At 44.5% G+C, this 23,208-nt stretch overlaps 1 protein-coding gene across 1 annotated transcript in view; it reads left to right on the top strand.

The window, feature by feature from the left end:
• Positions 1-23,208, top strand: part of LOC137322210 (dynein axonemal heavy chain 8-like) — a 1,468,904-nt gene that overhangs the window by 198,251 nt on the left and 1,247,445 nt on the right. Inside the window, exons 12-14 of the mRNA XM_067985326.1 lie at positions 789-986; positions 2,667-2,743; positions 20,959-21,058. Coding sequence (XP_067841427.1) covers positions 789-986; positions 2,667-2,743; positions 20,959-21,058 — 375 coding nt within the window. The remainder of the gene's footprint in view (positions 1-788; positions 987-2,666; positions 2,744-20,958; positions 21,059-23,208) is intronic.

Below are 23,208 nucleotides of genomic sequence, written 5' to 3'. Positions count from 1 at the left end.
AGGTTATGCTAGAACTGTATAAAACACTAGTTAGGCCACAGCTAGAGTACAGCGTACAGTTCTGGTCACCACATTACAGGAAAGATGTGATTGCACTAGAGAGAGTACAGAGGAGATTTACGAGGATGCTGCCAGGACTAGAGAATTTTAGCTATGGGGAAAGATTGGATATGCTGGGGTTGTTTTCTTTGATACAGAGGAGGCTTAGGGGAGATTTATTTGAAGTGTATAAAATTATGAGGGGCCTAGATAAAGTGGATAGGAAGGACCTGTTTCCCTTTGCAGAGAGTTCAATAATCAGGGGACATAGACTTAAAGTAATTGGTAGAAGGATTAGAGGGGAGTTGAGGAGAAATATTTTCACCCAGAGGGTGATAGCGGTCTGGAACTCACTGCCTGAAAGGGTGGTGGAGGCAGAAACCCTCATTGTATTTAAAAAGTACTTGGATATGTACTTGAAGTGCCATAACCTACAAGGCTACGGACCAAGAGCTGGAAAGTGGGATTAGTCTGGATGGCTCTTTTTTGGCCGGCACAGACACGATGGGTTGAATGGCCTCCTTCTGTGCCATAAATTTCTATGATACAAGGTACAGTGGCATATATAATTTTTTATGACTCAGCATTAAATGTGTACAATTTGCAGGCTGATTGCCAAAAGAGCTGCCCGTTTCTGTGTTGTGGGCTTGATGTAACTCGATGAATATATGCATGTAATTAATGCAATTATTTTAAGAAAACTGATCAAAAGTATGCATAAAGTAATCAATATTTAATTGAATTTGCAGATCACAGAAATGGTTGAAGTCGTGAAGACCTTTTCTGCATTGCAGAATTCTACAATTGAAGGAATAGAGATCCTGGCAATCAAATTCCAGAATATCTATCTGAATCTGAGAAAGAGTCATTATGACATTCTGGACCCTCGGAAGAAAGAGTTCAATGCAGACTACGCAATATTCATGAAGCAAATCTCTGATTTAGAGGTAACAGTCAAGTCAGTGGGAATATACTCCATAAGCAGGGGATAGATAATTTTGCCCTCCCCTCTTTATTGATATCTTTCCTAACATTTCCTTTCTTTTCTGAAGAGCTCATACTCAAGGTACTGTTCTTTAGTTAAAGATTTTCCAGCAAGAGTAGTTGAGGCAAGGACATTGGCAGATTTTCTCACGAATAAGGGAGCAGTACTGAGAACATTTGAACCCAGCAGTATTACCAGTGTAACAAACGTTGCAGCAAATACAAACAGAGCATTGCCTGAAGGAGGATGAGTCACTGGAGCTGGGTTGCCTTTATTAAAAGTTTTGATAGGCCGGTGTTCATTACAGTGACGTCTTATTGTCCAAGTTTTATACTACTTTTTTCTTCAAGTCTGAGAACCTTGTAGAATAATATTAGGTATCATTAAAAATGTGCAACAAGATTCTCAGAGCGATATTGATAGATTAGGTGAATGGGCAAAACTGTGGCAAATGGAATTCTATGTTGGCAAAAGTGAGGTCATCCACTTTGGATCAAAAAAAGATAGAACAGGGTACTTTCTAACTGGTAAAAAGTTAAAAACAGTGGATGTCAAAAGGGACCTAGGGGTTCAGGGATATAGATCATTGAAGTGTCATGAACAGGTGCAGAAAATAATCAAGAAGGCTAATGGAATGCTGGCCTTTATATCTAGAGGACTAGAGTACAAGGGGGCAGAAGCTATGCTGCAGCTCCACAAAACCTTGGTTAGACCGCACCTGGAGTACTGTGAGCAGTTCTGGGCACCGCACCTTCGGAAGGACATATTGGCCTTGGAGGGAGTGCAGCGTAGGTTTACTAGAATTATATCCAGACTTCAAGGGTTAAGTTACGAGGAGAGATTACACAAATTGGGGTTGTATTCTCTAGAGTTTCGAAGGTTAAGGGGTGATCTGATCGAAGTTTATAAGATATTAAGGGGAACGGATATGGTGGATAGAGAGAAACTATTTCCACTGATTGGGGATTCTAGGAATAGGGGACACAGTTTAAAAATTAGAGCCAGACCTTTCAGGAGCGAGATTAGAAAACATTTCTACACACAAAGGGTGGTAGAAGTTTGGAATTCTCTTCCGCAAACAGCAATTTATACTAGCTCAATTGCTAAATTTAAATCTGAGATAGATAGCTTTTTGGCAATCAAAGGTATTAAGGGATATGGGCCAAAGGCAGGTATATGGAGTTAGATCACAGATCAGCCATGATCTTATCAAATGGCGGAGCAGGCATGAAGGGCTGAATGGCCTATTCCTGTTCCTATGTTCATGACTGCCTTGAACCAGCAAAGCCTGATCTATTGAAGCATCTGAACTTGTTTGAATGCATAGATGGTGTATTCCACCATGAACCTTGAGCATGAATAAGCCTCATTATACTACATATAACTGTCAAATAGCTTGCTGACACTCACTCTAGTCTCATGTACAACAAATTGCTTGCTGTAGGAGAAAAGGCGTGAGGAGAGAAAATTTGATTGAAAAATTGTTGAAAAAGTTTAAAGAGAGAAACAACGTACGTATATGTGTGTTTTGAATTAAATAATTGGGGACAGTATGCCGCAACTCTGTAAAATGCTTTCTGGAAAACATTTAGTGAACGAATATTATTATAACTGGTTGTCTTTTTCTGTTTACGTATTTCAGAACTTGGTTGATGACTTCATGAGTGGCTGTTTTGCAAAAATTATTTCTTCACCACAGGCTTTACAACTTTTGCAGAGGTAGGTATTAGAACAAATGTTTTATTATTGACAAAAATGAATTTTGGAAAGGATTAGCTTTATATTTACAAGTGATGAGCTGGTTTTAAATTTTACACAACACAGAGATGCAAATGCTATCATATTTACCTGTATTTTCACAAAGAAAAAATATCACTTTAGCAGCAAGGACTCAAGGTCCCTGTTACTCAGGACAGTACATATCAAGGATATTAAGGCAAGATGATAATGAAATACAGTAGCATTTCATTATTTCTTGAAAAAGTTAGTGTGTGTAGCTAAATCCATAAAATAATATTTTGGGTCTTAAAAATAGGAGCATAGAGTACAGGAGAAAATTGGTTATGCATAAATTTATATACCCGTGGTTAGAACATAGTTAGAGTACTGTGTGCAGTTTTGGGTGCCTGTCATGGTTTTGGGTTTTTAGGCACAAAATTTTCTCAGATTCACCGTCACAGCCACCCTCATCCTCTAAGATCTGGAGTGCGTCTTCCCTGTCCAATATCCAGGGAAATAGTAAACTATTTTTCTGTACATTGGCTACTGGAAGATTTCATGTGTTGCTAGACAAATGAATGAACAGGAAACAATATATCACTGTGAAATATACATTTTCCTATTCTCCTTGATACAAAAATAACAAAGATGTCACATTAGTCTAATTTCTGCTTGGGGGTGTGTGGAGAGGGAAATGGGTTGGAGCCCTTTTCCCCTTGGGATTCCGCAGCATTAAATTCTGGTTAGGAGAGGCATGGGCGGGTTTTGTGTCCGATTCTCCTATATCAAGAGAACTTTTTGAGAGAAGTGAGTCGCCTTTGAAGTCTTCTGAATTTCTCAAACGTTTACTACAATAAGATTTCCGGGATACCTCTAGGAGCAGAGTGGCTCCTGCGAGAGCTGCAGACCTCTATTTTTCAGACCTCTAAACTTTTTTCTTTGGGCCATATATGCCTCGAAGGCCATTCTGCTTGTGTCGGGTGGATTGGGCAGGTGACAGTGATGTGCCTTTTGCAGGCAGCAGTGACCCACCTCAAATAACCCTTCCCCAGGATATAAGACATGGTATCCAACGTGGGGGTAGGTGCGGCAGAGCTGACCCCAAGGAATTTCCAAGCCATTGTCTTTAAAATATGGACTCACTTCTTACCCAGTAGATAGGGTTACCATTGTACTGGAGACTCCAGGAATTAAAAACTAATTTCCAGGACACTGCTGCGAGCAACCCTGGGAGAAAAATCATCAGGCCAATAAGAAAATTGTGTGTTTTTTTCATTTTTTTTAACACTTTTATTTGTTATTTAGAAAAGTATTGCAGATGGGAAAAAAGGCTGCATTGGTTATCATCTTCCAAAATTCTATAGATTCTGGAATGGTTCCTGCAGATTGCAGGGTAGCAAATGTAACCCCACTATTTAAGAAAGGAGGAAGAGAGTAAACAGGGAACTACAGACCTGTTAGCTTGACTTAAGTCGTAGGGAAAATGCTAGAATCTATTATAAAGGATGTGATAACAGGACACTTAGAAAATAATAATATGATTTCCCAGAGTCAGCATGGATTTATGAAAGGGAAATCATGTTTGACAAACCTATTGGAGTTCTTTGAGGATGTAACTAGTAGAATAGATATGGGGGAACCAGTGGATGTGGTGTATTTGGATTTTCAGAATGCTTTCGATAAGGTCCCACACAGGAGGTTGGTGAACAAAGATAGTGCACATGGAATTGTGGGTAATATACTGGCATGGATTGAGAATTGGTTAACAGACAGAAAACAGAGTGTAGGAATAAACGGGTCTTTTCGGGTTGGCAGACTATGACTTGTGAGGTACCGCAGGGACCAGTGCTTGGGCCCCAGCTATTCACAATCTATATCAATGATTTGGATGAGGGGACCAAATGTAATATTTCCAAGTTTGCTGATGACACAAAAGTAGGTGGAAATGTGAGTTGTGAGGAGGATGCAAAGAGGCTTCAAGGGGATATAGACAGGCTAAATGAGTGGGCGAGAACATGGCAGATGGAATTTAATGTGGAAAAATGTTAAGTTATCCACTTTGGTCAGAAAAACAGAAATGCAGAATATTTTTTAAATGTTGAAAGATGGGGAAATATTGATGTTCAAAGGGACCTAGGCGTCCTTGTACATGAGTCACTGAAAGCTAAAATGCAGGTACAGCAAGCAATTCGGAAGGCAAATGGTATGTTGGCCCTCATTACAAGAGGATTTGAGTACAGAGGTAAAGATGCCTTACTGCAGTTATACAGGGCCTTGGTGAGACCGCGCCTGGAGTAATGTGTACAGTTTGGGTCTCCTTGCCTAAGAAAGGATATACTTGCCATAGAGGGAGTGCAACAAAGGTTCACCAGACTGATTCCTGGGATGGCAGGATTGTCGTATGAGGAGAGATTGAGTAGACTTAGCCTGTATTCTCTCGAGTTTAGAAGAATGAGAGGTGATCTCATTGAAACGTATAAAATTCTTACAAAGCTCGACAGGGTAGATGCAGGGAGGATGTTTCCCCAGGCTGGGGAGTCTAGAACCAGGGGTCACAGTCTCAGAATAAGGGGTAGGCCATTTAGGGCTGAGATGAGGAGAAATTTCTTCACTCAGAGGGTGATGAATCTTTTACTTCAACGCCATTTTCCTGTACTATCCCCTTATCCCTTGATGCCTTTAATATCTAGAAATCCATCGAACTCTGTTTTGAATGTACTCAATGACTGAGCCTCCACACCCCCTGAGGTAGAGAATCGAGCCCCAGCTGTGGTAATGGATTAAGTGCAACGGTGATAATGGTGGTACCAGAGTTCGATAGATTTCTAGATATTAAAGGCATCAAGGGACATGGGGATAGTGCAGGAAAATAGCGCTGAGATCGAAGATCAGCCATGATCTTGTTGAATGGTGGAGGGGCCGGATGGCCTACTCCTGCTCCTATCTCTTATGTTCTTATGTTCTTAACTGACAGCCAAGAATCATGAAGAGCTAGTTGTTATGGGAAGGCGATGGACTTGTCGGGTGAATGGCGGGAGTGTAGGGGTGGGGTGGTTGGAGGAGGGAGGTCATGTGATGAAACTTCAGGAATATGTTCAACCAGAGTTGGCAACCCTACCTATAGAACAGGCTTCCATTTGAAAACTAACAGCTATCGTGCCGGCTATCCGAACACTTAAAGAGTATACACTGACTTTGGACTATATCGGAAGCCCAATATAATCAGTAATTGGAGAACTCCGGGCACCAAGCTGCCCGTCAAACAGGATTACAGCCAGCGATCTTATCTCCTTTTGAAAGTTCTCAGGCACAGCTGCCGATTAAATCCAATACCACAGCTGGGGCCTGATTCTTTGATCTGTGTAAAGGTGGCATGAGACCATCTTTGAAATTATACTGAAACATAAGGATGCGATATTAACAATAGCCACCCTTTAACAATGGCAGGGCTGTATGATTCCCTCCCTCATGCCCTCTCCAAGCTCATCTTGTCCATGAGACCCACCGTCTACTCCCTTGACCCCATTCTTAGTAAACTCCTTACTACTTTCTGGGCCCCATGTTAGCTGACTTTGTAAATAGTTCCCTCTCAGAAACTGTCCGCCTCCCTTTCAAAACTGCCATGATCACTCTACTCAAAAAAAAGCACCCTTGACTCATCTTGGAAACTGCCACCCAGCTCCAACCTCCCTTTCCTTTCCAAAGTTATTGAACGTTGTTAATTTTTGTCTGCATTTGCCACTGTGAAGCACCTTGAGACTTTCTTTTAACGTTAAAGGTGCTAAATAAATGCAAGTTGTTTTTGTTGCTACAGAAAGAAAGAAGGAAAGACCTTGCAAATATATAGTGTCTTTCACATCCTCAGGACATCCCAAAAGGCTTCACAGTTGATTAAGTATTTCTGAAATGTGGTCACTGTTATAATGTTGACAAATGCGGCAGCCAATTTGCAGACAGTAAGGTCCCAGAAACAGCAATGAGACAAATGACAAAATAATGTGCTTTTTAGTGTTGTTCGTTGAGGGATAAATGATGGCCAGGTTACCAGAAGAATACCCTTGCTCTTCTTTGAATAGGATCTTGGAATCTTTTACACCCACCTGAGAGGGCAGACAGGGCCTCGGTCTAACTCCTCATCCGAAAAATGGCAGCTTTATGGGTACGGTAGCTTAGTGGTTATGTTACTCGACTAATAATCCAGAGGCCTGGACTAATAATCCAGAGTCACTGCAGTTCAAATCCTGCCACGGCAGCTGGGGAATTTAAATTCAATTAATTAAATAAAATCTGGAATTAAAAAAAAACCTAGTAACAGTAATGGTGGTCATGAAACTACCGGATTGTTGTAAAAACTCCATCTGGCTCACTAATGTCCTTTAGGGAAGGAAACTTGCCGTCCTTACCCGGTCTGGCCTATATGTGACTCCAGACCCACAGCAATGTGGTTGATTCTTAATCTTGCTAAAAAAAGTCATAAAAGAATAAAAACGGACGGACCACCCGGCATCTGACCACTAGGCACCGGACACGACAAAGGCAAACCAAGCCCAGTTGACCCTGCAAAGTCCTCCTCACTAACATGTGGGGACTTGTGCCAAAATTGGGAGAGCTGTCCCACACACTAGTCAAGCAACAGCCTGACATAGCCATACTCACAGAATCATACCTTTCAGCCAACGTCCCAGACTCTTCCATCACCATCCCTGGGTATGTCCTGTCCCACCGGCAGGACAGACCAACCAGAGCAGGCAGTGCAGTGATACACAGTCGGGAGGGAGTGGCCCTGGGTAACCTCAATATTGACTCCAGATGCCATGAAATCTCCTGACATCAGGTCAAACATGGGCAAGGAAACCTCCTGCTGATTACCGCCCTCAGCTGATGAATCAATCCTCCTCCATGTTGAGCACCACTTGGAGGAAGCACTGAGGGTAGCAAGGGAACAGAATGTACTCTGGGTGGGGGACTTCAATGTCCATCACCAAGAGTGGCTCGGTAGCACCACTACTGACTGAGCTGGCCGAGTCCTGAAGCATATAGCTGCCAGACTGGGCCTGCAAGAGGTGGTGAGTGAATCAACACGAGGGAAAAACCTACTTGACCTCGTCCTCACCAATCTACCTATCGCAGATGCATCTGTCCATGACAGTATTGGTAGGAGTGACCACCGCACAGTCGTCATGGAGATGAAATCCCGTCATTGCAGTGAGGACACCATCCGACGTGTTGCGTGGCACTATCACCGTGCTAAATGGGATAGATTCAGAACAGACCTAGCAGCTCAAAATCTGGGCATCCATGAGGCGCTGTGGGCCATCATCAGCAGCAGAATTGTATTCCGGCATAATCTGTAACCTCATGGCCTGGCATATTCCTCACTCAACCATTACCAACAAGCCAGGGGATCAACCGTGGTTCAATGAGGAGTGTAGAAGAGCATGCCAGGAGCAGCACCAGGCGTACCTAAAAATGAGGTGCCAACCTGGTGAAGCTACAACTCAGGACTACATGCATGTTAAACAGCAGAAGCAACATGCTATAGACAGAGCCAAGCGATTCCACAACCAACGGATCAGATCAAAGCTCTGCAATCCTACCACATCTAGTCGTGAATGGTGGTGGACAATTAAACAACTAATGGGAGGAGGAGGCTCTGTAAACATCACCATCCTCAATCATGGCAGAGTCCAGCGCATGAGTGCAAAAGACAAGGCTGAAGCGTTTGCAACCAACTTCAGCCAGAAGTGCCAAGTGGATGATCCATTTCGGTCTCCTCCCGATATCCCCACCATCACAGATGCCAGTCTTCAGCCAATTCGATTCACTCCACGTGATATCAAGAAACTGCTGAGTCCACTGGATACAGCAAAGGCTATGGGCCCCGACAACATCCCAGCTGTAGTACTGAAGTCTTGTGCTCCAGAACTAGCTGCGCCTTTAGCCAAACTGTTCCAGTACAGCTATAACACTGGCATCTATTCAACAATGTGGAAAATTGCCCAGGTATGTCCTGTCCACAAAAAGCAGGACAATTCCAATCTGGCCAATTACCACCCCATCAGTCTACTCTCAATCATCAGCAAAGTGATGGAAGGTGTCGTTGACAGTGCTATCAAGCGTCACTTACTCACCAATAACCTGCTCATCGATGCTCAGTTTGGGTTCTGCCAGGACCACTCGGCTCCAGACCTCATTACAGCATTGGTCCAAACATGGACAAAAGAGCTGAATTCCAAAGATGAGGTGAGAGTGACTGCCCTTGACATCAAGGCAGCATTTGACCGAGTGTGGCACCAAGGAGCCCTCGTAAAATAGAAGTCAATGGGAATCAGGGGGAAAACTCTCCAGTGGCTGGAGTCATACCTAGCAAATAGGAAGATGGTAGTGGTTGTTAGAGGCCAATCATCTCAGCCCCAGGACAATGCTATAGGAGTTCCTCAGGGTAGTGTCCTAGGCCAAACCATCTTCAGCTGTTTCATCAATGACCTTCCCTCCATCATAAGGTCAGAAATGGGGATGTTCGCTGATGATTGCACAGTGCTCAGTTCCATTCGCAACCCCTCAGATAATGAAGCAGTCCGAGCCCGCATGCAGCAAGACCTGGACAACATCCAGGCTTGGGCGTGTACATGGAGTTAGATCACAGGTCCAGCATGATCTCATTGAATGGTGGAACAGGCTCGAGAGGCTAAATGCCACTGCCACTTGCTGCCTCTTGATATGCGCCAACTTCTCCTGCAAGAAAGCGGGACATGTGTCTGGGTGATGTATCTGTCATGGTTGAAAAGCTGCCAGTATGTGTGGCCTGTGAGTTGTGGGTGGGCGGCTTGCAACAGTGGTAATGTGTGGCAATCCATTACATTGATGAAATAAAATCTGGCTACACTTTTTATTTCTGGTTATGTTGTGATCAAATCATTGCTGACAAAGAAGGAGCTAATTTTGTTATTTATGTAATGTAATTACATAAATAATGTGAGAGGAAGCATCTGGTTGAGTACCGATGGAAAAAAAATTGTTAGTATGTGGTTGATGGGGGGTGTCGTGCGTGGTGCAGTGGGTCGGCGACGCCACTTGAAAGATGACCTCACTCACCTTGCCCACTCTCGTCAAAGCATTGAACAATGCGCCTGGCATTGATTTCGTCTCCCGCTGCCTCCCACTGCCTTTTGGATATATATCTGGAAGGCCTCTTGCCCCTCCACCCCTTCTGTGGATATAGGATGTTCCTCATTCTGTCCACCTCTTGCACCAAGGTCTCTAGTGCATCAGCAGAGATCCTTTGTGCATGCACTCTCACAGGCCTGGTACTAACTGAGATTTGCAGATTGGTGAGGTCTGGCGTGCAGATTGGATGATGTGGGATTTAGTAGTGCACAACCTTTATTCAGCGTTTTAACATAACTCATCAGTGTGTAAATATAGGGATGGGACCTGCATCTGTGTTTTACGTGTTGCGATGTCTGATCTCCGTTCAGACTCCGTGCAGACAGCAGACTGTTATTTTCAGCAAATAACATGAACCAGCTACTTTTAAGAGATTTCGAAGAAACATCCTCCCTTTAAGAGATTGACCTCCCCCTGGTGGTGGAAAATGTGAATTGCATTGGTTCCATGTGCAAGGCCTGGAATGGAACGCTGATTGCAGGTGAGTCCTTTGGTAGGCCGAAACTTGCTTCCTGCCTGCGCAGGGGTCATTGGGCGCGGGGTAATAGCACATCACGCTACCTGCACCAAATATGCCCCCTATCCAATTTTTCCCCATATGATTCTATATTTACCTTTCAAACTCCTCTGTCTCCCTTTAATGACTTAATGCTTGCTTCAAATATAGGCAATTGGTACTCTGGATGAATGACGCCGCAGCTAGGTAAATTTGTACATTTCCCTCTAACTGGCAATGAATAACGAAGAAGTCCCTTATAGCACATTAAAGCTTATTACGGTTGCTTACTTCCTACAGTAAATTTCGAAGATTGGCAAAATGTAGCACTCATTTCATGAAGGGAAATTTGCAAATTTACGATGTAGTTAATCTATGCTGTATTTCTATGCTAAGTACAAATTAAACACCTTGACGTTGGGATGGTGATCAAGTTACTCTTTCTTACCTCAGCTGATTTAATTGTAAACAATTTTACAACACCAAGTTATAGTCCAGCAATTTTATTTTAAATTCACAAGCTTTCGGAGGCTTCCCCCTTCGTCAGGTGAACGATGTGAAATGAAATCCTCGAAATGAAATCTTTTTCCCATTGTTGGCAGCGTGACATTCTTCCTCTGTTCTTACACATAAAAGTTTGCTTTGACTAATTTTTTGCTGTATCAACTTTTGATAATTTCTTCTGTGCTGTTTTGCAAGAATTGTATTCAGCTAAGCCATCCAATGGATCTTAGTTGAAATCATTCAAATTTATTGGTTTCACCAGCACCCTGTACGGTTGTAGCATGACTTCCCTGCTTTTATACTCCATCCCCCTAGAAATAAAGGCCAATATTCCGTTTGCCTTCCGGATTACCTGCTGCACCTGTATGTTGACTTTTTGTGTTTCATGTACGAGGACACCCAGATCCCTCTGTACTGTAGCATTTTGTAGTATTTTTCCATTCAAATAATATTTTGCTTTTTTATTTTTCCTCCCAAAGTGGATGACTTCACATTTTCTCACATTATATTCCATCTGCCAAATGTTTGCCCATTCGCTTAACCTGTCAATATCCCTTTGCAGACACTTTGTGTCCTCATCGCAACTTGTTTTTCCACCTATCTTTGTATCATCAGCAAATTTGGCCACAAGACACTCTGTTCCTTCATCCAAGTCATTGATATATATTGTAAATAGTTGAGGCCCTAGCACTGAGCCCTGCGGCACCCCACTAGTTACAGATTGCCATTTTGAAAATGACCCTTTTATCCCGACTCTTTGTTTTCTGTTAATTAGCCAATCCTCTATCCGTGCCAGTATATTACCTCCAACACCTCAGAATAAGGGGTCGCCCGTTTAAGACGGAAATTAGGAGGAATTTCTTCTCCCAGAGGGTTGTGAATCTTTGGAATTCTTTACCCCAAAAAGCTGTGGAGGCTGAGTCATTGAATACATTCAAGGCTGAGTTAGACAAATTTTTGATCAGCAAGGGAGTCAAAGGATATGGGGAAAGGGCGGGAAAGTGGAGTTGAGGTAAAAATCAGATCAGCCATGATCTCATTAAATGGTGGAGCAGGCTCGAGGGGCCGAATGGCCTACTCCTGCTCCTATCTCTTATGCTCTTATGCTTATGCTCTTATTATTGGCCCAAAAATTGCTCCAAGCGGCGATTGACTGCCGCTCGCCTCTCAATAGATTTATTCTCACCCACAACCTTACTGCGTGAAGCTAACTTGATTTTTTGAGGAGGTAACAAGGAGGGTTGATGAGGGTAATGCGTTTGATGTAGTCTACATTGATTTTAGCAAGGCTTTTGACAAGGCCCACATGGCAACTGGTCAGAAATGTAAAAGCCCATGGGATCCAAGGGAAAGTGGCAAACTGGATCCAAAATTGGCTCAGTGGCAGGAAGCAAAGGGTAATGGTTGACGGGTGTTTTTGTGACTGGAAGGCTGTTTTCAGTGGGGTTCCGCAGGGTTCAGTACTGGGTCCCTTGCTTTTTGTGGCATATATCAGTGATTTAGACTTAAATGTAGGGGGCATGAATAAGAAGTTTGCAGATGATACAAACATTGGCCCTGTGATTGATAGTGGGGAAGAAAGCTGTAGACAGCAGGAAGATATCAATGGACTGGTCAGGTGGGCAGAAAAGTGGCAAATGGAATTCAATCCGGAGAAGTGTGAGGTAATGCATTTGGGGAAGGCAAACAAGGCAAGGGAATACACAATATATGGGAGGTTACTGTGAAGTGTAGAGGAGCAGAAGGGCCTTGGAGTGCATGTCCACAGATCCCTGAAGGTACAAGGACAGGTAGATAAGGTGGTTAAGAAGGCATACGGGATACTTTCCTTTATTAGCTGTGGCATGGAATATAAGAGTAGGGAAGTTATGCTAGAACTGTATAAAACACTAGTTAGGCCACAGCTAGAGTACAGCGTACAGTTCTGGTCACCACATTACAGGAAAGATGTGATTGCACTAGAGTCCATGTCGACCACGTCTACTGCACAGCCCTCAACTATCTTCTTGGTTATCCCTTCAAAAAACTCAATCAAATTCGTGAGACATGATTTTCCTCTCACAAAACCATGCTGACTGTTCCTAATCAGTCCCTGCCTCTCCAAATGCCTGTAGGTCCTGTCCCTCAGAATACCCTCTAACAACTTACCCACTACAGATGTCAGGCTCACCGGTCTGTAGTTCCCAGGCTTTTCCCTGCCTCCCTTCTTAAACAAAGGCACAACATTTGCTACCCTCCAATCTTCAGGCACCTCACCTGTAGCTGTCGATGATTCAAATATTCTGACACTTCATCTCATTGCTGAGCTCCCTCCCATTGAAGTAACGGAGAGGGTTGATGAGGGTAGTGCGGTTGATGCTGTGTATATGGACTTTAAAGGTATTTAATAAAGCACCATATAATAGACTTGTTAGCAAAATTGAAGCCCATGGGATTAAAGGGCGACAGCCAGCCAGTCTGACAATCAGACTGGCGTAAGGAATCTTACAACACCAGGTTATAGTCCAACAGTTTTATTTGAAAATCACAAGCTTTCAGAGATTATCTCCTTCGTCAGGTGAGTGAGTGAAAGGTTCTCAAATCGCATATCTTATATTAGGCTGGGACACGATCACACCTTTGATTGGGACACGATCACACCTTTCACTCACTCAACTGACGAAGGAGATAATCTCCGAAAGCTTGTGATTTTCAAATAAAACAGTTGGACTATAACCTGGTGTTGTAAGATTCCTTACATTTGTCCACCCCAGTCCATCACCGGCATCTCCACATCAATCAGACTGGCAGATGTGCGCGAAAACCCAGAAGTGCAGTTGATTGGCCTCATTAAGGTCACGATCTTACCTTCTGGGTTTCACACCCGGAAGTCTTCCCCCCCCCATCCCTGCTGCTCCCTTCCCGACTCACAGTTAAAATTTACTTCATTGAATACAAAAGCAAGTAAGTGACTCACCTCTTGACTCCCCAAAGCCTTTCCACCATCTGCAAGGCACAAGTCAGGAGTGTGATGGAATACTCTCCACTTGCCTGGATGAGTGCAACTCCAACAGCACTCAAGAAGCTCGACACCATCCAGGACAAAGCAGCCCGCTTGATTGGCACCCCATCCACCGCCCTAAACATTCACTCCCTTCACCACAGGCACATCGTGGCTGCAGTGTGTACCATCCACAGGATGCACTGCAGCAACTCGCCAAGGCTTCTTCGACAGCACCCCCCAAAACCACAACCTCTACCACCCATAAGGACAAGGGCAGCAGGCACATGGGAACAACACCACTTGCACATTCCCCTCCAGGTCACACACCATCCTGACTTGGAAATATATCGCCGTTCCTTCATCTTCGCTGGGTCAAAATCCTGGAACTCCCTACCTAACTTTGGGATAACCTTCACCACACGGACTGCAGTGGTTCAAGACGGCGGCTCACCACCACCTTCTCAAGGGTAATTAGGGATGTGCAATAAATGCTGGCCTTGCCAGCGACGCCCACATCCCATGAACAAATAAAAAAAAGTAATGCTAAACCTTTATAAAACACTGGTTAGGTCCCAGTTGGAGTATTGTGGCCAATTCTGTGCACCACACTTTTGGAAGGGTGTCAAGGCCTCAGAGAGGGTACAGAGGAGATTTACTAGAATGGTACCAGGGATGAAAAACTTCTGTTACGTGGAGAGACTAGAGAAACAGTTTTTCCACGTAACAGAGCAGAGAACAGAGACGGTTAAGGGGAGATTTAATGGAGGTGTTCAAAATCATGAAGGGTTTTGATAGAGAAAATAAGGAGAAACTGTTTCCAGTGACACAAGGATCGGGAACCAGAAGACACAGATTTAAGGTAATTGGCAAAAGAACCAGAGGTGACATAAGGAAAACATTTTTTTTAAGCAGAGTGTTGTTATGATCTGAAATCCACTGCCTGAAAGGGTGGTGGAAGCAGATTCAATAATAACTTTTAAAAGGCAATTGGATAAATACTTGAAGGGGAAAAATTTGCAGAGCTAAGGGGACAGACCAGAGAAGTGGGACTAATAGATTGCTCTTTCAAGGAGCTGGCACAGGCATGATGGGCTGAATGGTCTCCTTCTATACTGTAAGATTCTATGATTTTATGACTGTTGGTATCAAAGAGGACATTGGGGACCTACTTAATGCAGCAGTGTACTGCAGGCTTGGATATGGAGGAAATGTAGAAGTTTGGAATGAGCCAGTGGCAATGAAGCTAAGGGCTGTGGTGACTTTGAAAGCCATTGACAAAGCATGGCCACCTGGTCCAGCAGGCAGAAGATCATGATGCAGGAGGCTGCAGAGGTCTGCAACAGCCTGCCTTGAGATGGGATACACTGGTCCTCAGATGGATCCAAGAAACTGACTCTTGGTCCATGGACCATGTGTGCTGGGTAAGGCCTCCTACGAGCAGTCCCTCTCACCTGTTGTCTTCTATTAGTACCACCAGCTGCTTGTGCTAGTTGCTAAGGTTCTGCTGCTCTTGCTCAACCTCTTCCTCTATCGAAATCAATCTGGCAATAATGAAACCTATGGTAAACAAGTAGGGTGCTAAATTGGGCCGTGTAGTGCCTGTTGTTTCGGCGCTACACGGCCTCTCCGACATTCAAGATGGCGTCTTGGATGCGCACGCACGTTTCCAGTGTGGCGTGCCAGTCGCCATCTTGGTATAGGAGTTTGCACAGGCGCAGATAATGAACGCTGGAATCATGTGAAAGCATTGAACTTCTTCCTTCACTGCATCCATGTGCAACACTGATTTAAAATGATCGGCATCATTTTGGGACTTAGCGCTCAACTCAACGCACAATCTTAACCCCCGACCATCTGAATGTATCTTAGAGTGCCTGGAGGATCCCCCCACCGGTGCTATTTAAAGGGACCATGTAGGATTTACAGGTTAGTGGCTGGATTATTGCCTCTGGCTGCCGAGACATTTGTAACTGTTTTTGGAGGTCTCCTAGACTTCAATACTAGGACGCGGGGACATAGCCTAACATTTAGAGCCAGGACGTGCACGGGGGGGAAGTTAGGAAATGCTTCTACATGCAAAGGGTGGGAGACGTTTGGAACGCTCTTCTACAGATGGCAGTTGATGCTAGCTCATTTGTGAATGTTAAATTTGAGATTGATAGATTTCTGTGAGCCACGGGTATTAAGAACATAAGAACATAAGAAATAGGAGCAGGAGTAGGCCAATCGGCCCCTCGAGCCTGCTCCGCCATTCAATAAGATCATGGCTGATCTGATCCTAACCTCAAATCTAAATTCATGTCCAATTTCCTGCCCGCTCCCCGTAACCCCTAATTCCCTTTAAGGCGTATGGGGCTAAGACGGGTGTATGGAGTTAGGTCACAGGTCCACCATGATCTCATTGAATAGTGGAACAGGCTTGAGGGGCTAAATGTCACGGCCACTTGCTGTCTCTTGATATGTGCCACCTTCTGCAAGAAAGCGATATGTGTGCCTGGGTGATGTGCCTGTCAATAACTGCCGGTGTGTGTGGCCTGTGAGTTGTGGGTGGGCAGCTTGAAACAGTAGTAATGTGTAAGGGTGAGAGGAAGCATCTGATTGGAAGAGTTAAGTACTGATGGAAAGAATTTATTGGTATGTGGGGGATAGGGGGTGTAGTGCGTGGTGCAGTTGGTAGGAGACGCCACTTGACAGTTGACCTCACTCACCTTGCCCACTCATGTGAAAGCATTGAACTTCTTCCTTCACTACATCCATGTTCATTGACTTTGTACCCCGCTGCCTCCCACTGTCTTTTGAGTCTATGCCTGGAGGGCCTCTTGCACCCCCCCAACCCCCCCCCCCCCCCACTGCGGATATAGGATGTCCCTCCTTCTGTCCACCTCTTGCACCCAAGGTCTCCAGTGCATCAGCAGAGAACCTCGGTGCATGCACTCTCGCATGCCTGGTACCAACTCAGATTGGTAGATTTGTGCAGATTGGAGGATGTGGGATTTATTAATGCGCAACCTTTATTCAATGTTTTACCATAACTCATCAGTGTGTAAACATAGGAATAGGATCTGCATCTGTGTTTTATGTGTGCTGTTGACCGGAGGTCACCGGTTACGGTTATTGGCTTAGTACAAAGAGGAGAAGAGTCAATTCTCTCTTAACTCTCAATTCGCTTTATTCACGCCGTTAGATCATATACATATAGCTTATACGTCTGGTTAGATATAGACATGCAGCTTGCACCAGGTTATACAGTTTTATACCCAAACTAGGATCTAAACGCACACCCACTAGGTTTCTCTGACACTCCCTGAGCGGTCACAGAATATAAAGGATAATACCCGAAAAGGAGAGCTGATGCTGTCCAGGCGTTCCGTTCTCTCTCTCTATGTCGTCTCTGCGTCCCTGACGTAGGTTCTTCCACTTCCGCGATGGTTGGTCTCCGGAGTCTTCGCTCTCTCTCTTTCGAGGTTTCTCTGACACTCCCTGAGTGGTCACAGAATATACGTCGTCTCTACGTCCCTGACGTAGGTTCTTCCACTTCCGCGATGGTTGGTCTCCGAGTCTTCGCTCTGGCTCCACGCCCCAGATTCCTCATTCTTATTCCAAATCTTATCTCTTCAAGCTGTGTTGTCTCTCTCTCCCGTTGGTTTAGGCTTGCTCGCCTAGACTGTGTCTTCTCCTCATTGGCTCTGTCCCAAGGACTTAGGTAGCATTACCTCATTACTCCTTTTCTAAATAAGGACTTGTGTCTTATCACATCTCCTTTGTCTTTCACAAAACTTAGCTAATTCAAACCGGTTCCAGCCAGCTCAGGCCAGCGACTGAACTCAGGTTACTTCAGTTCAAAAGTTGCTCTTGCCTGTGTGTCAGCAGCTGGGAATCTCAGGTTACTGCAGCCCCTGGCCAACAGTGCGTTGTCTGATCTCTATTCAAACTCCATGTAGACAGTAGACTGTTATTTTCAGCAAATAACATATACCAGCTACCTTTAAGAGATTTCTCAGAAACATCCTCCCTTTAAGAGATTGAGTTCCCTCTAATGGTGGAAAGTGCGAATTGCATTGATTACACGTGCAGGTAAATGCTCCCATGGGTCCAAACTGACGTCTTGCCTGCCCAGGGTCTGTCGGGCGCTGCGCTAACACCGCCCAAAACGGACCCTTATCGAATTTTTCCCCCGTAAAGTTTACTTAGAGTAAATAAGGCAAAAAAATCTGAAAGAAGCAATCTGTAAACTAGAAACTCTCCTGGCAATCAAACTAGCACAGGCACTCAGATCCCTATGATCCAATTACCTGCAGGTGAGTGCCTCTTTATACATTGCTTCCAATGCCTCAGAAGCCAAAAATTGACTAGGTTTCACGAGTGATTCATGCGCTGAGTAGGACTTTCACAGTTTTGCGTTAAAACTACATTGGTGTCCTAATGACATCATAGAACCTCGTTTTCCATGTATTCATGAGGCCCCTGTCTGCCTCCGCCAACTGAAAAAAATGCGCTGTTAAAATAGCAATCGTCGGGAAGGGAGCGGTAAGTACTCAAACGATTTTAACATTGTGCCTGCCCCATTCCCACTGAGCAGACTGGTTTAAAATCGGACCAATAATAGCTGCAACACTGTAGCATTGGCCCCGATATTAACGGGAAGGTGAGAAGTGTACAGGGGATAGCAGGCAATAAACCAGGCAGGGCCTCATTTGAATCATTTTGGTCCGACTCCTGCCTGTCAACCGGCCAGTTTGATTGCCTAGCCGGTGGATGGGAGCAGTAAGTAGTGGTAGGGGGCTGCAACTAGGGACCCGTGGAGCCGTTCCCCAGCAGGCAGTAAGGAGGCGGCAAGCTCCAGGCCATCATCAGTAGCTTCCCTTTCATGCCACGTTTTCTGGTTCTCTGGCTGCCAGGCAACAAATATTAATATTTAATTTTAAGGATTTAGGGATTACCAAGGTGGGCCACATGAAATGTATTCTGCACAGTATAAAAGATATCAATTGAAATACAGTCACCTCCGAAGTGCAGTAACCGGGCAAGACCAGAGGAAGAAATTTCCCAGAATATTTTACGGGCTCTGGAGGGATGTGTTTTTCTGCTTGTTTAGATTCTTTGTGGGCTGCTTGCTTCACTTTCTTGCCAGAGGACACCAGAAATACTTGAGTGTCTCTAAATGTAAAACATTTTATTTTTAAAATTTTTTTTATTTGTTCATGGGATGTGGGCGTCGCTGGTGAGGCCGGCATTTATTGCCCATCCCTAATTGCCCTTGAGAAGTTGGTGGTGAGCCGCCTTCTTGAACGGCTGCAGTCCATGTGGTGAAGGTTCTCCCACAGTGCTGTTAGGAATGGAGTTCCAGGATTTTGACCCAGCGACGATGAAGGAATGGCGATATATTTCCAAGTCGGGTTGGTGTGTGACTTGGAGGGGAATGTGCAGGTGGTGTTGTTCCCATGCAATCATAAGCGAACATCCCCATTTCTGACCTTATGATAGTGGGAAGGTCATTGATGAAGCAGCTGAAGATGGTTAGGCCGAGGACACTGCCCTGAGGAACTCCTGCAGCAATGTCCTGGGGCTGAGATGATTGGCCTCCAACAACCACTACCATCTTCCTTTGTGCTGGGTATGACTCCAGCCAATGGAGAGTTTTCCCCCTGATTCCCATTGACCTCAATTTTACTAGGGCTCCTTGGTGCCACACTCGGTCAAATGCTGCCTTGATGTCAAGGGCAGTCACTCTCACCTCACCTCTGGAATTCAGCTCTTTTGTCCATGTTTGGACCAAGGCTGTAATGAGGTCTGGAGCCGAGTGATCCTGGTGGAACCCAAACTGAGCATCTGTGAGCAGGTTATTGGTGAGTAAGTGCCGCTTGATAACACTGTCGACGACACCTTCCATCACTTTGCTGATGATCGAGAGTAGACTGATGGGGCGGTAATTGGCCAGATTGGATTTGTCCTTTGTGGACAGGACATACCTGGCGATTTTCCACATTGTTGGGTAGATGCCAATGTTGGGTAGATGCCAATGTACTGGAACAGCTTGGCTAGAGGCGCAGCTAGTTATGGAACACTACAGCTGGGATGTTGTCAGGGCCCATAGCCTTTGCTGTATCCAGTGCACTCAGCGGTTTCTTGATATCACGTGGAGTGAATCGAATTGGCTGAAGACTGGCTTCTGTGATGGTGGTGATATCGGGAGGAGGCCGCGATGGATCATCCACTCGGCACTTCTGGCTGAAGATGGTTGCAAACATTTTAGCCTTGTCTTTTGCACTCACGTGCTGGACTCCGCCATCATTGAGGATGGTGATGTTTGCAGAGCTTCCTCCTCCCGTTAGTTGTTTAATTGTCTACCCCATTCACGACTGGATGTGGCAGGACTGCAGAGCTTTGATCTGATCCGTTGGTTGTGGAATCGCTTAGCTATGTCTATAGCCTGTTGCTTCCACTGTTTAGCATGCATGTTGTCCTGAGTTGTAGCTTCACCAGGTTGGAATGAAAGTAAACTCCTGCCCTGCGTATTCCTCACCAAGGCTTAGGCACTGCATGGCCAGGTACATCTAGAAACTTCCATGATCTGTTGATCATGGCTGCAGGTGTCACCATGGTTACTAAAGTGATACTACGTCAGAAGGGTCCCCCATGGAGGAAAGGGGGCTTCCCTGCTGGCATCAAGTCGTCGAGCAACGAGTTATGAATGGAGCTGGTCTTTGTACAAGTGAACCCAAAGAGTTGGAGCATCTCAGGAAGAATCCGGCTCTAATTCAGGGTCCGTGCCCCTGATTGGATCTGACCAGAAGGACTGGCTTCACCATCTGCAAGAGGGCAATTTAATTATTGGCCCACGCCTGGTGATCCAGACAGATGGTGAGCAAGGTGATGGCTCTATGATGCACTCGCTACCCTCTTGTTAAAATTGTAGGGGAGGCGAAGGCTGCAGGATCTGTGGCACGATTGGGGCCAAAAAGAATAATCTAGTTATATTTTGAGTACATTGTGCAGAAATGTGCTTGAGACTTATGATTGCAAATATTAGATTACAGTTTGTACGTGCTAAATTTGTTGCCTTAGATTTCAGAATTTGAATATACCATCCCTTGAGTCAGAAATTGAAGTTACAAGTGAACATATTCTTCAGCACTATGCAGGAGAGTTAATGGCCATACAAAAGGTAAGAATGACTACTTTAAATTAGGCCATCGAGATGAACAGTATTGCATGTATATTTCTGCATTTATGAACTCACACATATGCATCTGGAAAATTCTAATCTCTGATGCTTAAGTAGAACCTGACTAAAGTAAGTTTGGCCTAAAGAATACATAAATGTGAATTTATGAAAATTATAAAAGTAAGGAGGAAAACTGGAAGAGTTGTCCTATGAGGAGAGATTGTGTAGAATTGGCTTATATTCTCTGGAATTTAGAAGAATGAGAGGTGATCTCATTGAAATGTATAAAATTCTTAGAGGGCTTGACAGGATAGATGTTGAGAGGCTGTTTCCTCTGGCTGGAGAATCTAGATCTAGGGGTCATAGTCTCAAGATAGGGGGTCGACCATTTAGGACCGAGACGAGGAAATATTTCTTCAATAAAGGGTTATGAATCTTTGGAATTTTCTTTGGAATTTGGATCTCAGTCATCAAGTATATTCAAGACTGAGATCGACAGATTTTTGGACACGAAGGGAATCAAGGGATATGGGGATAGGGTGGGAAAGTGGAATTGAGGTAGAAGATCAGCCATGATCTTACTGAATGACGGAGCACGCTCGAGGGGCTGTATGGCCTACTCCTGCTCCTATTTCTCATAGAATCATAGACAGTTATGGCACGGAAGGAAGCCCATCGTGTCCGTGCCAGCCGAAAAAGAGAGCTATCCAGCTTAATCCCACTTTCCAGCACTGGGTCCGTAGTCCTGTAGGTTACGGTGACGATCCGGATTCATTCCCCTCAGTCTGGTTCAGTAAAAACTGAAGTCGAATACATTTTAAAGTTCAGCACAACTTTAATAGCAGGGTTCTTAGTCTGCAGCATGGATTTGGACTCCTGATAGAGTCCCTCTGTGCTGGCAGAGCAAGAACAAAAACATACAGAAATCCACACGTTTTTATACAAATCAATAGGGTTGGAACATACTTAACGAGGGTCAACACCAATCATAAGCCGGGCACAGGTTGCCATGCGAGGTTACATTATTTCCGGCCAATCATAAATCGTCCATGTGCTGATCATGCTGCTGTTAGACATCAAAGGGGATACTTCCTCACCTTCCAACTTGGAATGTTCTTCCCTGTCCCTTCTGTTCCTTATCTCCCAACCTGGAATGTCTTTCAACTTTGGCTAAGCTCGTTACCTATATTGATCTGCCATAAACATGGAGACATTCAGACCAGTCCTTGAATCACATCAAAGACTCTACATTGCTACGACCATGCAAACCTGCTGACTACGCAAACATATGGCCCAGCAGGAGGCCAGGCCACCTGTACCAATCTCAGTTACTAACTAATTAACCCTTTCTAACCATTTTGCATTCTGCTTCTTTGCCACATAGGCATCTTAATATTTTACCGAAAACTGACCACGTAGGGATTCTCATTCCCCCCTTTTATCATATCATGATAACCAATTATTACGGTGCTCACTGGTTCTGCAGGTTCTGCAGCGCAGCAACATTTAAGTAAGCAATAAACTATAAGAATCATAACAATGAATATGACTAGCCCTTGAACTAGAGAAGTCCCAATAGAACACAGACATGTTTCATCAATACGCCTTTGTACTCTTATCTGTTCTCAGGAACAGACTCCTTCTAAGCATCTCTCAAGTAAGCTGCGAATGTCCTTGGTCAGCTAAACCTATTCATGTTAGTTTGAAAAGGCTAACATAGTCAAATATCCCATGGTGCTTTATATTTTGTTTCCAGCCTAACTAGACTGAATGGTACCTTTCAGACCATTTTACACCTGTGAATTGGTGCCCTCCCCATTATATCCCTTAATCCAAATTCTCCCTACAATATCCCGTTAGATGCTGTACCTCATCTTAACCAGGTTCCCTTCGTGTTGGCCACCAGTCCGGGTGGAAGAGAGGCAGAGCATCTGATAATCCTATCAAGCTATAATTGTCTTCCCTTTTACATGCACCTTACCCCAGCGGGTGCTACTCCCGGTACCATTAAGATGTGTTCTTAGTTGAAACCACAGAGACAATGGGGACATTCTCACCCAGGCTCTGTTTTACTATCTTTGCCAAACCCTTCATCCTCTGCTTACATTTATTACATGCAATGAAAATCAAGAAGCACATTACAACAAACT

The sequence above is a fragment of the Heptranchias perlo genome, chromosome 5, assembly GCF_035084215.1.
Source record: "Heptranchias perlo isolate sHepPer1 chromosome 5, sHepPer1.hap1, whole genome shotgun sequence".
NCBI classification, from domain to species: Eukaryota; Metazoa; Chordata; class Chondrichthyes; order Hexanchiformes; family Hexanchidae; genus Heptranchias; species Heptranchias perlo.
Note: the sequence above shows the minus strand (reverse complement) of the source record. Positions and strands in the feature narration are given on the sequence as shown.